General features: G+C 38.9%; 1 protein-coding gene across 1 annotated transcript in view; it reads left to right on the top strand.

Moving 5' to 3' along the window:
- Positions 1-16,955, top strand: part of dcc (DCC netrin 1 receptor) — a 200,849-nt gene that overhangs the window by 65,732 nt on the left and 118,162 nt on the right. Inside the window, exons 3-5 of the mRNA XM_026338947.1 lie at positions 5,382-5,669; positions 14,042-14,192; positions 14,417-14,553. Of these exons, the coding sequence (XP_026194732.1) occupies positions 5,382-5,669; positions 14,042-14,192; positions 14,417-14,553 (576 nt within the window). The remainder of the gene's footprint in view (positions 1-5,381; positions 5,670-14,041; positions 14,193-14,416; positions 14,554-16,955) is intronic.

Genomic DNA, 16,955 nt, shown 5'->3' with positions numbered 1-16,955 from the left:
AGATTGCTGCAACAAATACATGTTGTCATAAATAAATTTACGAAACTAATTTCTGGCAGATAAACATATTTCCTTCAGTATACAAATTGTTTAATTAACACCACTTTTACAGTATTTAAACATGTCATGTTGTAATAGAAGGTATGTACAGATGTCCCACCAGAACGCTATGAATACTAGACTATTACCAGCTGAACTTACATGGCCATTATGCAGACTTTGCTTGAGACGCCACAATAAAACATATTTGTGAAAAGTGACTTATGAGAGCATTACGGCTATTCAGTTTTAGTCAGATCTTTGATAGTCTTGATTTGGTTTCATATAAGGCAGCATTACTCTGTGTAATGAAAAAGTAGTGGAATGACTAATTAGTTAGATCACCCAGTTACTGAAGAGCATGTGGCCAGGAATCAGGTTTCCTAACATTTATATGTAGGCGTACCTGATTTTAATGGTAGAAGAAGAACCACAAAGCACCAGTGCCACCAGGAAAGAAAAAAAATCCATTAATAGAAAAAGCAGGCCATTCAGTACATTCAACACATAAACTGTATTTATACAAGCCGTTAACTTGTTTCCCCACAGTGGAAACTAATAAAAGATCATAAAAATGATACATATATTGTTGCAGTTGAAGTTAAGGGGTTAATCTGAGCCTGCAGGAATTAAATGTAAGTCAATACAGTGTCACAGCAAACGATGAAATCATCAATGTGGGTTGTACGGGTGTGTTTGTCTGTGCAGCTGCAGGCAGCAGTGTGATCTGCAAAGGAACAGACAGCAGCAGAAGTTATATAAGATACACAATCCAAATTCACATCAGCCATCCTGTCGCCTCCGATCTGTGTGATGTCACACCAGCTCATGTCCTCTCCACAGTAAAAGACGCACAATCCCTCATCCGGCTGCAGCTTGTCCCACGATCCCAGAGTCCAATTGAAGCTTTTCTAATGTTCCGAGACACAGAGGGAGAAAGTTTGTGTTTCTGTCAGTGCTAAAGTTTCTGCGGCTGTTTGTGTGTCTAGATGAAACAGAGGAAGCGCCAACCGATTCAAACCAGGGTGAAAACAAAATAACAAAAACACAAACTGCAAGGAAAATCAGACACCAAACTTCATTTACTTTTCTCTCTCTTCTGCAGATGAAAAATCCCCCTGGGTTTTGAAAACTTGTTCAAAATGGTATTTTAAAATACATAAGTAACAATGAGAACATCAACATTACTTGTCTTTGAGAAGTTTTTACATCAAGCAAAGTACAGCATCCGTCCTTTTAAATGTGTTACACGACACAACTTTCTTACATATGAAAGGAACTAAATTAAAATGTATGGGAAAGTAAATTATCTTCTCAAAGATGCACTTTGATCCAAAGTGCCACACCTCAGGAGTGGAGACGCTCTGTGATGAAGCACATCGTCCTCACTTTGACTTTATGAACAATTATTGCCTCTCTCGCTCTCTCATTCACTTTCATATTTCAACTTAATAATAAAAGAAAAAGAAGGAAACCTAAAATATTGAAATCCCAATGTTGCATCCAGTCACTAGTCTGAGGGCTTAGGAGAGAAAAAGAGATTTAGCATTAGCCTGTCAGGGTCATTTAGAAGAAATGTTTGTATTACGAGAGCAGTTTTGGAAAATGTGATCACTCTCCCTTTGAGAGTGAGATTAGAAGATCAATATCAATCTCATACCTCTGTGCTAAAGGGACCCTGTGGAGTTTTTGTGTAAACAAACAAAAGTTTGGTCTTTATTCATTTTACATTCAAAGGATCATCAACTCTGCTTTTTGTAATAGCACCTTTAAGAAAGGTTATTAATCTGTTCATTACTCAGCGATTTTTTCCCCATTGTGTGGTAGAAGACAAACGACTCCTGTGCACAAGTCTTGGAAGTGTACAACTAAAAATCAATCATCTTTCTCGTTATCGTGTACAAAGTAATTGTGAAGTGGGCAGCTGAACAGCTTCTTTTAGTGCTTGTATGCTGATGACGCCACAATTTATGAGCAATATGAACAGGCTGTGCTGTAGCTGTGTCGGTGTAGCGTTTTACATGCCATCGTGTCGTATCATACACGCTCCTAAAGAGTTTATTAACAATAGGACGAACAGAAAAATAACAGAGCCGACTGGAAGACGTGTAAAGAGGAAATCTGATAATACAAACAAAAAAAATCACTCAGAGAGGGGAATAAACTAAGAAACAACGCAAAGCAAGCAGACTAACAATGACTATCTAACTAGGACGAGAAAAGAAAAATCACTGTGCACTATGAACACTATGAAACAAACTAACTAGCTACTGACTAACTATTTTAGATACTTAACTTACAAACTATGGAGTACAAAGCTAGATTTCGTGGAAAAGGCAAGTGGAGAACACAAAGCACCTGCTCAAAACAACACACCTGTTGTTGAACACCAGGTGTTCCCTTATTTTAAGGGATTTTATATATTAGACGGGAAGTAGATTGCAGCCTATCATCTATCCTCACTATGAAATTTGTCACTTGATTGACTTACAAGGCAGTCAGTCTGACATTTGACCTTTTCTTTTTTGACACTTGGGTCACCACGCATGCGCATACAACCACGCCAAAAACTCTTATCAGAGTTGCCTAGTTAGCCTCCAATTTATTTCCTCTAAACTCAATAAAGGGTATAAAAATGAGTGGGGGAGCTGGATCAAGTAAGAAGCCAAAAACCTATCATTTCCATACGTAATGGGAGGAGGACTTTTTTCACAATGTCATATGCGAAATGCCTTTGCCTCATCTGCCAGTCTACCAGTGGTATTCCAAAGAAGGGAAATTAATTCATAAAAACTATGACACTGACTTCCCTCTGAAAAGCGAGCTGAAAAACAGAAAGGTGAAGGAACTAAAATCCCAGTCAATCGCAGTCATTTTTGTCAGAGCTGACCACAAAAGCGAAGGCAGCCACCGAAGCATCATTCCGGGTGAGTCACTACATCGTTAAGCACAGGAAGTCATTCGCTGAAGCAGCTGAGTCATTGTTGCACAATATGGGTTCATGCAGTAATGCAAGATACATCAACATATATTGTACAAATAAAGAACCCTCAATATATTCATAAATATATGTTTTGCATTTTCATAGTAGGTAGATCATTAGGGTAGGTAGCTCGGATGCTAAGAAAGTGTGGACACCCCTGATTTAGGACATACTGGTATCAAGTTGTTGCTTTTGCAACGAGCTGCTTGAAAAGAGATGTGTGAATATATAGTGTTGTTCTGTTACATATGATTAAATGTGTTTTGTAATTTTGAATTTATCAACATAGCTGAATGAAGATGGAAATGTTCTTTGGATAAATTGGAAACATTTACAGTCTATTGATCTTGATGAATATTAAATATCAGCCCTGATTAAAAAATAAATAAATAAAAACATACACGTGATTATTGGAACCAGTAATCTGCCTGCAGGCTCCAGCAGCCATGTTGAAATCAAAGCCTACACATTTGAAACATGCACACTTCATATAAATAACCAGTGTTTTCAGCAGGAGATCAGAGCGGGTCTGGCAGTCAGCAGGGTCGTGTGTTTACGTGACTACAGGCCGTATGTTGTTGAAGTGAATCTGATCAGACAGGAAGCTGCATGAGTCCTAAACACAGCAGGCTGGACACTGCCTGTCCACACTGTCCTCGTCTCTGTCTGTCTGTCTGACTTTCATCTGTCGTCCTGCTGTTCAGAGTCGAACTCTTTCTCCTTCACACATCCACACCTGCTGTGCCTCACTTCTCTTCCTGTTCCATTTTTGTCTCCATTATTCCCTCTTCTTGTCGACCTGACAAACCTTTACTGTCAACTCGCCTCTTCTTCTTTTCCCCTGCTGCTGCTGTGTCTTTTGTTTCTAATGCAGAAGCACCATTAGTAGTACTAACAGCACTGCTGACAGCAGTACTGCCTGTGTTTAGCAACTCTCATGCTGAAGCAATCATGTAAGTAGTTGTGTTATACGGACACAGCAATCACTGGTGCTAAACAGCATGGCAACAACACAGGCACCTCATGTTTTCTTTATTAATTAGTCCTTTTTCACTATTTCACACTAACAGCCATCAGTTTTAATGGAATGCAGTTGTAGTTCAGGTAATTTTAATTATTTATCATTTTGGTGTAATTTTAAATTTAAAAACATTTGTTTTGTGAATTGCCAATTTTGAGATAAATGTGACCTTAATGTGTCAGATATTTCCTAGTTACCTGTTGTAGAGGGGGGTTTAATTGAATTCATGCATAAAGAAGCAGATTTAGCATGATGGTGGACTGTTGAGTTATTGTTAGATGCTCTTTCCTTGGCTAAAGCAGCAAAGATTGAAAGTCTTGCACTTCAGTAAAAACAGCATGTACAGCAAACAGCACATTTCTGCTAACACGTTTCCAGATTATGTCATTGTTTTGTTGTGCAAAAAGCAAACTTTAGAGATGTTTATCTTGGCAGAGAATTTGTCTCATTAGCATATTGCCTCAACCACCAGTGTTGCTCTGTCCTGGTATTAATTTAACTTTTTACTTCAGTCCAATGCTGTTAATGTGTGTTCAGGGTATATTCATATTGCCCATTAGTTTGTTGTTTATAGAGGGATGTCTGGTTAATATATACCATTATACATTTGGAGATCTTAGTTCATATAATTTCTGTTAATGTTATTTCAAGGTAATTATGTTTTTCTATTTATTAGATGGAACACTGAAGTGTAAAAATTCAGTGTAAACACATGGATCTCATAACAAAATGTGTGCATGCTGTGTCCTAAATGTGTAGGGAAAATAACAGACATTGCATTGTGCTGGTGTTACAGACAGAGACAGATAGAGTGTTGCTGTGTGTGTCCGTGCGCGTGTGTGCGCACTAACTGTACCCCGTGCTACTCTGGTATGGCGAATGAAACTGCAGATCTTAGATTCTGCTGTGCCTGGTGTTCTTCACTGCCATGGGTTGAGGATCTGTCACTGGCGAGATGCTACAACAAATCATTTCAGGCTGAAATCCAGAATGCGCTGATGAGCTATGGTGGCACACTCTCCCCCAGCTCCTTCATCCTGGTGTGAATATTCAGTACACCATCTTTGTAGTTTAAGTTTTATTTAATGGTCTTGAATACCTGGTGTTTATCTTAGTCGCATATTATTGAAGGATTACAGAGGAAGAGTAACAGAACTATAACAAAATTAGAAATGGGAACATTAGATGTTTGGTCCATTATTTATTGTTATAGTTGTGGTGAGCTGGTCTGGGCAAATAGTCCCAATCTGACCCTGCGGTACAGTATAGATCAGTAATGTCGACTCTACTACTGTTTACTTGGGTATAACTTGCCCTTCCTGTCTTGTCTTTCTCCAGGTCCACTGAAGGTGGTCGTCCCCACAGAGTCCGTTTCCTCGTACCTCGGCGACACTGCTCTGCTGCGCTGTGAGGTCTCCGGTGAGCCGACACCCATCATCCGCTGGCAGAAGAACCGGGAAGAACTCCCCATGGCATTTGACCCAGACTCCCGTCTGGCAGTGCTGCCGTCCGGCTCTCTGCAGGTCAGCCGCGTCCAGCCACCAGACTCAGCCACATACCGCTGTTTGGCCGACAACCCCGGCAGCACCAGGACAGGGACAGACGCCGAGCTGCGAGTGCTCCCAGGTGACTAATCAAAGAGTGATATGAAGAGATTGCTGCTTGATTCTGATTTATTCTATGTACAATACATGTTCACTTGTCTACGTGTTCAATCAAATCACGTCACTCCAGAAACCGGGTCACAATCGGCTTTTTTGAGTGACCTGATTTCTGTCATGTCATATCAGCGAGGAAACCCGGTTATTCCTGAGGTAGATTTCTCCTAGAGAACTCCCACACGTTTGCCACGCATAACTGGATTTCTAATGGGCTTTTTACAAGAGTGCATGTAAGACAATAACAAAGACTGCAGACACTCACCACTCTACTACTGTCAACAATCTAATTTTCAAATTAAGTCTACCCAAAATCCAACTAAATCTGAAACATACACGAAATGCCCTTTACACGTCTAAATAAGCCACTTTTCACTGCATATTTCTTTACTTCATACAAATTGTGCTGTAGGAATTAGCGTTGCCTGTGTCTCTCTCGTTAGTCACATCTCCTGTCACATGTAGCTAAAAAACAAAGAAAGAGAGGAAGAAAAAAGGGGTTTGTTTTGTCTGCATATAGTTAAAATCTGTAAACCATGCCTCTCAAAATCAGCCCAGGAGAAATCTGATTACTCTTTTGCTGTATATACACTCAGATAAGAATGAACCAGGTGCATGTAAACTCTTTCCCTCATTACTGAGAAACCTGGTTTTATAAGGCAGCTGATTTCAATTCCCAAGTCTTTCTACAGTGAAGTACTGCACCAGCAGTTTTATTCAGCAGTGAGTTATAGTTTTCCTGCAGTCATCATTTTGTCAGGTAGTAATTTTGTTCATTTTCTCTCAGTGCCGAATGTCTGATTTTAAAATGAAATGTGATGTAATGAATACATAGAGTGTAAGATCTGATTTTAATAATGTATCTGTGGGCTGGGAGGAAGCAGCTACTTCTCCGTCTACAGGGAGTCTGTCAGCAGCTGATTTTCAATACGCTCCACACCATTCAATTATACGGGTCCATACAGCATCCACTTCATCACTCAGATTACAGCTCAGGTTAGCTCACTCTCTTCCTGGTTAAACACCACTCTCTCCAAGTATTCAGCTACTTGTTCCCAGCATGGCTTCCTTGGAGCAGAGGCATCGACCTTCAGTAGGACAATCAAATCTACTTTGAATTTCAACCCCCCCCTCCCAGTTTTGATGCCCAACTGTACCCACCCAACAGACACACAGACAAAAATACTCGTAACAGAAATTCAGCGGTCAATCCTCATCTGGTCAGTTGACCCTGAGACAAGGTGTAGGAAGAAAACCCACAGCGGTCAGAACGATAAAGATAGTAATCGTGAAATCATTTTTCATCAATATAATTATAAGACATGGTTGATATATCATTGATGGAACTCATGTCATTGCTGTTTTGACAACACAAAAGGTCAGTGATAATCGGAATAGCGCCCCCCTGAACCAACCGTGGTGCTGGAGTATAGAGAGAAACTAACCAGCTGATAGCAGCACACCTGTTAATGTTTGGGCTACTGCAGCCGGACACACCAGCAAGTCAGGTGGGAGCAAGATAGAAGAGAAAATAATGACATAAAATGTTAACGGCAAGTCGAGCAACAATGTTAACGAAGAAGACATCCCAACAGACACAGCCCCAGGCTCAAAAGACAAAGGCATTGTTAAAAAAAACGGGGGTGTATCGAGACCGAGACAAGGCCAAGACTTTAAGCAGTTAAGACCAAGTTGAGACCAAGAACGTGGTCGGGCGAGACCGCTTCACTCACGTAATCTGGTGTTGACCGGTAAATTAGCAACAACAAGCAGAGTTGGAGTTGCAGGAAAGTGCATATATTTGTCTCTTGATGGGGCTTATCTAGCAGTTTCCCCTCCTTCTTGTCATGTGATAAGTTAGGCTGAACAGGGATCCGTACAACTGACTGCAGTATAGCATCTCCTCAGGCCTCAGAGATTCTATCTCATAACCACTACCCACAGCATTTTTCTTTTTATTCTGTATGATTTCATCCCATTCATGAAGTCTTGATGATTTCCACTCCGCGAAGATGCTGTTAAAGAGCTGGAGCATTTTGCCACGCAGATGGTTTTACACGATGAGCCTTTCCAGTTTAATCCTTTTCTTTTTTAAACCCCAGTTTCTCTTTGATCTCTATGAGGTTTTAATGGATCAGATGGATTAAGCTTTAATGATTCTGTCTCCATAAATGTTTTATTAACTTCGACTTTATAAAGTTTTTATTAGATAGAACCATCACTGGGACTCAAGGGTCAAACGTCAGTGGCTACTCGCCCATCCGATTCCCATGTGTCGTTGGCAGACAGTTTGATGTTTAACCTATGTCCAGGTTTCTTTTGTGTTCCAGGCGGAATAAAAGAATCAGTTCAGATTTTCTATTTGGAGCTGTTTGAAAGAATATGAAGCTCTATCAGTACAAAAAATGGATAACTGTCAACAAATCAAAAGTACAAACCGGTGCACTTATACAATGAAAGGGGAACTAGTTTCACATTGTTCATTTTAGTAAGAAACATCCACTGACAGAGCTAAAATGTGATGCTTCACTGTGCAGCTTAGCTAAACATAAAGACTGAATCAAGTGGATACAGCTCGTCTGGCTCTATCCAGAGATACCAAGGTCCTCCTGCTGTATCAGCTTCTCTAAAGCTTATTACTTTTTACAAAAACCAAATTGGTACAGAAATATTGGAGATTAGGTTCTGTACTACTGGATTTCTTGGTCAGGTTTACCTTTTCTCTGTTTCTAAGTTTTATTTTAGGTAAGATTTGACAGACAGAATCTGCAGCACTGTGGACATGATCTAAAGGCTTTTTAATACAAAATGTCATCACTGTGCTGCTGGCCCTCACCATGTCAGAAAAAAATCAAACTATTCTTTAAAACTAGATTGTGTAGAGATTTAAATGTGTCTTTTCAGATTGGATGAGGGAAGGATAAATCCACTAATCATGGGTTTTATCCCCATGACTAACAAAGCATTCTGAATTTAAAGCTCTGATTCAGAGCATCGCTAAATGATGTTTAATAAAATACTACAATAAAATAGTGAGTTAAGCTCAGTTAAGTCCTTTTGTGTCGTAGACTGATGCTCAAGGTACCACTTGTATTAACATAATAAATTAAGCTAAAAGAGCTCAACAAGAGAAAGACATGGTGGTTGGAACACGCAAGACTTTCTAACAGGAGACGGACATTCAAGTCCAGTGTGAAACGTTTGTTGGAACAATGTTTGTTAGGCAACTTTTATCTTGTTTATTATATTAAGACTGTTGCTTATAGTGTATCTTTAACAGTACGTGGTACTGCCGCCACTTTGGTCCTAATTAAAGCATTTCATTTATCTTCTTATCATTCCCATGGTGTTGAATAGTGTCATGCCCGGGGTGTCAAATAATGATGGCAAATGGCACCTTTAGCATTGCTGTAAGGGCTTTAAAACACAAAGCCGACATCAAAGAACTAGGTGGCTGTTCCTTTATGCCGTCTTTGCCTGGGCCAAAAAGTGGCACTTGGAATTAATTCAAGAGGCAGAAGAAGACCTAAGACTACAAAAATACACGCGGTAAACAAAGCAGATCTTGGCAGCAGTGTTTTCACACCACTCTCGCTCACCACAGACGCTTTATAGCTAATTCTAATCTGGAACATGTTTGATAAGAAGATGTAAATGGCACTGTCGTCCATTTATCTTCTTGTGCAGTGATTCACTCATATGAACGGCAAGTCAGAGTGGTCTCTCTCACTGAGGGGGCCACTGCCAATAGACACGGTGACTAGTGCCAAGAGTATGGGGCACTGCAGAAAAACTGGGGTGACAGGCCCTCATTGGCGGTTTGTGTTGAAGTGCACACATCCCCAGAACAGACTGAAAAAGGTGAACAGCTACTGTACGTTTAGAACAACTAGAACAACCAGTCTAATTAATTAGAGTATGTTTTCTGAAGCTTTTTTTTTTTTTCACAGGTAATCTGAAAAATAAAAGCAGGTAACAAGGCCACACACAAACAGAACAGAGTCAGAGAGTTATATAATGCTGGCTCGTAAACAGCGGAGAATCCACTTGAGCTTACTTGACTCTCTAGTGAACTCAGTGAGTTATCTTGCAGTTGTCTTTGGAGACACATGAAAATGGACAGTGCATCATCATTTTAGAGCTGTGAGTGATGACAAAGAATATGAAACAAACAATACAAATTGGTCTGGTGTGGCTCAATTGAAGTATATATTTTGCACGCTGCCTCGGTATGTAATCTGATTAGCTCACAGCCACCTTAAGCCTTTCGACAACGTGTCTGTGAGAACACTGAGGACGTGACGCTGTCATTGAATGATTATCTCTGTGATGCATATCCACATACACGTCTCTGTAACCAACTGAATACATCTGCTGTGTGGACATTTCCTCTGCTGCTTCTTCTGTTGTCTCGTCATTCACCTGATGACCTTTCTCTGTTTCTTTTGTTTTTTTTTTTTGTTTCCAAATCCTGAGATCATACAGCTTTACATCTTCACACCATCATCATCACATGATAAAATAAAATGTAATTAAAATATCAACTTATTGAGAGCATAGTGTGACTTGATAAATAAAACTATGCTCAATTTCTCTAAATGACCCTAAAGTGTGCATCAGCTAAAACAGCATCATTTCAAGCTGAAGAAATTTAGTTCCATGATTAAATGCAGATTTATAGTGGATTACCACTGTATTTCAGGTTGAAGGTGTGTGTGTGTGTGTGTGTGTGTGTTAGCACCATGGGGCTTGTTGATGCAACTTACCGTGTTTTGAAGGAAATCGTCTCTTCCTCCTTTAAGGCACTTTCAGCCCTCGGGCCAACCGCAGGGCAAACGCAACCGGACCAACTGCAGCTGTGTGTGTGTGTGTGTATGTGTGTGTGTGTGTGTGTATGTAGGTGTGTGCACGCACGACCCAGGGCCTCATTTTCGTCTCGGATGAGATCTGTAAGGAAATTTGAGTGTAAAAAAACATGAAAGCTTTGACCTGCATCAGCGTTTTCAAACACCATCACGGAAAGTTTGGGGATTCTAACAGACAGTAATCTGTGTCAGTGGTTTACAGACAGTGCACGATCATCTGGTTTGTCCATTAGAGGAGTCACTGACGTCACACCACTGCACATACTAGACACTAAAGGTGGCTTTACCAGGTGCTTGTGTTTCCACTGCGTGTTTTGCAGCACAGTGAAACAGTTCAGTGAAGTGTTTCCATTGACTCTACACACATTGTGATCCTTAGTTTTTCATATTTTACAGACAAAGCCCATCTCTCTCTCATCTAGTAATGGGCGCTCTTGCTATTGTAACATTAAGCTAAATTGCTTCGGTGCCTAATTCTAACCAAATCATAATCATAGAAATGTATTATTATTTTATTAGATTTGATTTGATTACCATTCATGGGTAAATGGAGGAGGTCGCTGGTGAACATGCTCTATTAGCCAAAAAACAGAGAAGTGGGAGAATCATCTGGGTGATTCTAAAGGCTGGGATCCAGAAGAATGAGGGTTTTTTTTCTAGATAGTCACCACTGAGCCACTTCCATAGCACTGAATGGGTCACAGTTATTGTTTTTGTCACATTAAAAAGCACCCTACAGAGCAGGAGATGGAAGTTAGAGTTAAACAGCACACGTGAATACAGTAGCTACATGTGAAGAATAGAAACGTTTATGCTCAGGGTTACTCAGCTAACTGCTGCTGCCTGGAGAAGATGTTTTTTTTATTTATTAGTATTTATTATGATGTGGGATATACGTGCCATCTCTTCTCTTTAACTCTTTAGTGTGTTGCAGTGTTTCTAGTCAGTCCAGTACCCCTTGGAGGACCCTCCTGACTTGACTTTTGTTTTCATGGATCTTGTAGCCTAATTTGACTCTTGAAAAACTGTGAAGACTTTCACGTTTGAAGTAGATCTGTGTCCTGTTTTCATTTAGTTCCAGCAGGATGTTTTTCCCCTGAGATAGTAGGCTCCATTGTGTTGATTGTGTAAGAGGGAAAAAAGTAAGAAAACCACAACCTGGTGCACAGAGACCAAGTTTCAGCTTTGCCAGTGTAAAACTACTTTTTTTCACTCGTAGATTTGAATGTTTAAGAAACAGTCACACAGCTAGATGTGGAATCAAGTGGAAAATTGTGTGTGTGTGTGTGTGTGTGTGTGTGTGTTTGTGTTTCCATGTTTACAACAGTGAGACTAACAGAAACTAGTTTAATGTGATAGATTTCTGAATGGCTGCCAGTATTCATTCATACTGTAGTCATACTTGTGTACTGCACGGTGAGGACGGTGTTTTTGTTGAGTCATATGTGGTTTTACTGATAAAGACTTGCACTGTGGATGTGGTGATTTTGATGTGGCTGATCTCCGAATATTCAGCCTCCTTCATTCAGCTTTGACTGCTGCACTGACACTGACAGACAGATCTTTTCACTGTTATCTGCAGAGACACTGTGCAGGACGTACAAACTAACAACTTTACCAATATTATATAAGAATAAAATATAGAGAATTATTGTTGAGCAGCTTCAAATATGTTCAAAGTTATATTAGAAATCAAATGCTTAAATGTGATATTAGAAAATAGTAGTAGTGCTTTTAGCTAATTTAAAGCTACTGAACTGTTTCACATGGAAGTACTTGCAGTGATGTTACAGGAATATTAGGAATTATGTGTTACTACCACAGCCTTTAAGTGCCTGGACTAAAACAGTATTTTCTAAAGGCTGCAGTTAGCATCTTAGAAACTGCCCTGCCCTCCAAAAGGATTGTAACAGTGAGGCCAGTTGCTTTATTTTAGCTGTAGTCTGAAAACATTTGGGTTTGACATCAAAATATAGAAATTTTGCCCAGGAAGGTCCTATTACATTGATTATTCTACATCTATTCTATATATATTCTATTCTATATCTGCTCATGACCCCAAACATAGAAGCTCACCTGTGGTGATGTCAATGACAAACAGGCTTGATGCAGTTATTGCAAGCAAATGGTTTGCAACTAAGTATGAAGTCTTATTTACTTTATTTAAAATCTGTTCCGATACTGCTACTGACATGAAAAATGGGTTCAAACAAAAGGTGCTATATTTATTAGTTATGTATCAGATCCAGACATGAACAACTGGAAATAAAAGCTGAAATGTTGATATTTTGTGTCGTATTCATCTTTTGATCAATTACAAATGTTTTCAGTCTACAGCAAAAATAAAAGTGTATACTTTTATTTCATTTCATTTCATTAACTCACATCCTGAGAATCAGACACAGCATTTCTTCATTTTTCATTTGTGTGTCTGCATAATTCCCTGACGACCAGCTAGGTTGAGAGTAAGTAAGTATCTAGTACCAAAAGCATCATGTTGGGTTGAAGCGATACCACATGGTAGAGAAATGCTATTAGTCTTGTTGTTTGACTTACTTCATACATATGCAGTAGCAAGATACTGTAGTACTTTTTGTCATAGGTGTCCTTGTTGTGATGTACTGTAACATCCACTCAACAGAAAGTACCTTGAACCTGCATTCAGCATCACCTCCTGACCTTCTTCCAGTAACTTGTTTGTTGTGTGGGTGTAAATGTACTGATTAACTTTCCAGCTCTTGTCTTCAGAACCTGCTGCTCTCATTTCAGCACCAAGGACAGCAGCTACAGTACATTGACCATCCTCTGCAGACTGACTTATGACATGAAAACACCTAAACTGTATCTATCTGCTCAATGGACAAAAGGTTTTCAGTGCACAAAATGCTAATTATATAAGGAAGATGGGTTTTGATGTGTTTATTGATTCATTTATAACAATCTCTGTTGTTTACATGCCCATATAGAAACCTGGCAGTCGACATTGAAGCTTGGAATCCTAACTGACTGTTCACCATATACCAAAATGCAGGAACTTAGTTTGAATTGAACAGCCGCCTGATAAGTTAAAAGACTGAGGTCTGACACATGTGCACCTCTTAGAGTCATTGTGTTTCAACATAATTCTCAGGTGCACAAATGCAACGGTTTCTGTTGTCGACAGCTTGGCAGGCCTGCACAGAGCCCTGACCTCAACAACATCAAATGCCATTCAGGTTTTATCACCAAACATCAGTGCTGGACCTCACTAATGCTCTTGTGGCTGAATGCAAACAAATGCCTACAGCCAGGTTGAAAGAACTTAAAGGCTGTTATAGCAGCAGATAATGCCTGTGAATTGGGAATATATTTAACTAAACAGGTACATATGGCTAAAATGAACTTTTAATGTGCTGTATATGGTGATATGGACAATGTTTCAGCTTTGTCCATACTTCCTCTACTCTCTCTCTCTCTGTCTCTCCTACTCTGTCAGAACCTGGGGTGAGCAGAAGCGTCCAGTTCCTTCAGCGTCCGTCCAGAGTAACAGCTCTGCTGGGAACTGACGCTGTGCTGGAATGTTCAGCCTCAGGATACCCAACTCCAAGCATACAATGGAGGAGAGGAGAGGAGCTCATCCAGAGCTGGTGCGTCTGATTGACTGTCATACAGACTGGGTTTATATTATTTTCATAAATATAGTAATATTTATATTATTAAGTACAAACATTTGTTGATGAGAAAATATAGAACTAACTAAACCTATCCCTTATGTATCAAATGTATTTTCTGATTTATCATCTGATAAAAATAAAGTGTTTAAAAAAGGGGTTTAAAAAAAAGAACTGCCTCCCTCTTTCTGTCACTGTAGGAATAAGAAGTACTCTCTGCTGGCGGGCAGCAATCTGATCATCAGGAGTGTCACCGACGATGACTCTGGCAGCTACAGCTGTACAGCCACCAACAAGAACCACAACATCACTGCACACACAGAGCTCAGTGTGCTAGGTGAGTAAACACACTAGTTTTGTTTTGGGGCATTTTTGTTTGTGTTCTGCTGAACGTAGAACGAATACGACAATAAGGGGAGAGAGAAAAGGACAGACGGCATGCTCCCACCTACACCTACACCTACTTCTAAGTGTAACCCTCCAACACTTCTAACCTACTGCTAACACAGACCTCACTTTGTTCAAACCGCACATAGGTAGTATAAGAACACACACACACACACAAACACACACCTCCAGTTCTTAGCGTGTGGAAAATAAAAGAACTTGTCACTTCTCAAAGCTCCCAGGGGATAGAGTTAAAAAAAAAGAAATGTTGACTGAAAACTGTTAACAGCCTGACAGCCCCAAAACAATAAAAATAAATAAGGTAGAATAAAAAATTGTCCACATGCTCCTGCTGACAGAAACCCTTCTGTCTGCAGACACTCCCAGGGACAGAGAATCACATTCAGAATCAAATGCAGGTATGAAATATAAAATCACAGCCGTCTGTTCGCTTCGGGAGGTTCTGATAAATAAAATATGTTTGTATTTATTGTCTGACTGCTCCTCAGCTGCTGGTGCAGCCGCACTGAAGCTGCACATGTGTTGAAGTGAATTCAGACACCTGCACGACGGTTAATTGCTCCTGTGGTTCAAAACGAATACTGTAAAATATAAATTTGCTGTACTTTTTGGATTTACATATGGGAGATATTTGAAAATCACAACATCATGCTGAATAAAGTATTTAGTGTCTAAAGTAGAGACGAAATGGAGTGAAGATTTAATATCACAATTATAGTGCCATAAAGTAGAACTGTTATCAGTATTAAAACAGTATTGTTGAAAGGTTCAGAAAGTGTTACACATTCATCTCTGGTGCTTATTATTAATATTATCACTGTCATTAATGATTACTTTAAGTTATAATATTATAATAGTGTAGCCTACATCACATATGACATGATATGACTGTATTAAATAGGAATTAGACCATCTGCATCATTATCCTCCTTAAAAATAAAGCTGCCCACTACACAAAGCAAACAATATATAAAATCCATGCTTTGTGCGGATGTAGGTACTTAGCAGAGTCTGCAGCCACAGCTCAGCATGTAGGAAGGAGCAGGAAGGGAGAGCAGCTCTGTAGTCTGTGCATCTGGGAGACTGACTAACTTTAGTTGATACTGGACTGTATTACATCCTTCAGCAGGGGAATCTTTTTACAGCGCAGTAATTGACTGGTTTTAAAGATAATTTTATTTAATTAAATTTAAATGGTAATATAATGTTAATTTTACAATTGTTTACCGTGAAACCAGTAACCATTTCATCTCAAGTCCTAAGACTATTATACACTACTGTTGGTTCGTCTAGCAATAAACACCAGAACTAACATTGACACTAGAAGTAATGCAGTTTTTATGTTCACAAATAAAATAACTCAAAATTATTTTAACATAATAATATTCTAATAATAATAGGAATGTTCAAGTCAGTGTTTTTGACTTGTTTTTCCAGATCCTGATTCCTTTAATATTTCCTATCTGTAAAATTATATATATAACTTGGAAACCACATATTAAACATGTAAAATCCCAACTGTCAAGAACCATCTCAGTATTAAATGGACCAAAAAGCACTTCACATTCTCTACTGTTCATTAGTGTTAGAATATTTAAATTACTTTTCAGAGTTTTTGGGGCAATAACCTTTAAAAAGTCTCTACATTCACTGTCTGTTTGCTAATAAAATGAGCAATACAAGTCATTCATAAATCTAGATTCTGCATCACACTTACAAATTATTCCTTCAGTCAAAATTACTCGAGTTTACAAATCTGGTGGAATTTTATACAGCATCAATACTGTTTAAGGCTAAATACAATGTACTACCAGGAGCATTCAGAAATGATTCAGTAAACAAGAGAGGTTCTAATTTAAGAGGAAAATTCAAAACCAAATGGAATCGCACAACCAGAAGGCAATTTTGTATGTATTGTATTTCAATATGTGAAGTAAAATGATGAAATTATCCAGATATCAATCAGTTTAAAATCATGTTTTAGGAAAAGATATTTAAGAGATAGAGGGATGTAGAGACGAGTTCACAATCAAAGAGTGTTTTGTTGGTTGAGGTTTTTCCAGGTTTATGGATATACAGTATATATAAATCACATGTGTGTTTATGTGTATATAAGTATGCCATTATAAATAATGCTGTCCCAAGCTGACTTAACTATTATCTGTTACTGACTTAGGGAGAAGGGTTGAAATTGTTAAATTGTTTAAAGTTAAAACTTCCTCTCTGTTTATGTTTTATATTTTCAGTTATTATTGATTTTCTTTTCCTTTTTCCTTTGGACTGACAGCATGTATTAACATTTCTTTTTTTATTTACTTGTTTTCTATTTTT

This window comes from Anabas testudineus, chromosome 22, assembly GCF_900324465.2.
Source record: "Anabas testudineus chromosome 22, fAnaTes1.2, whole genome shotgun sequence".
NCBI classification, from domain to species: domain Eukaryota; kingdom Metazoa; phylum Chordata; class Actinopteri; order Anabantiformes; family Anabantidae; genus Anabas; species Anabas testudineus.
This window is presented reverse-complemented; position numbering and strand designations above follow the sequence as displayed.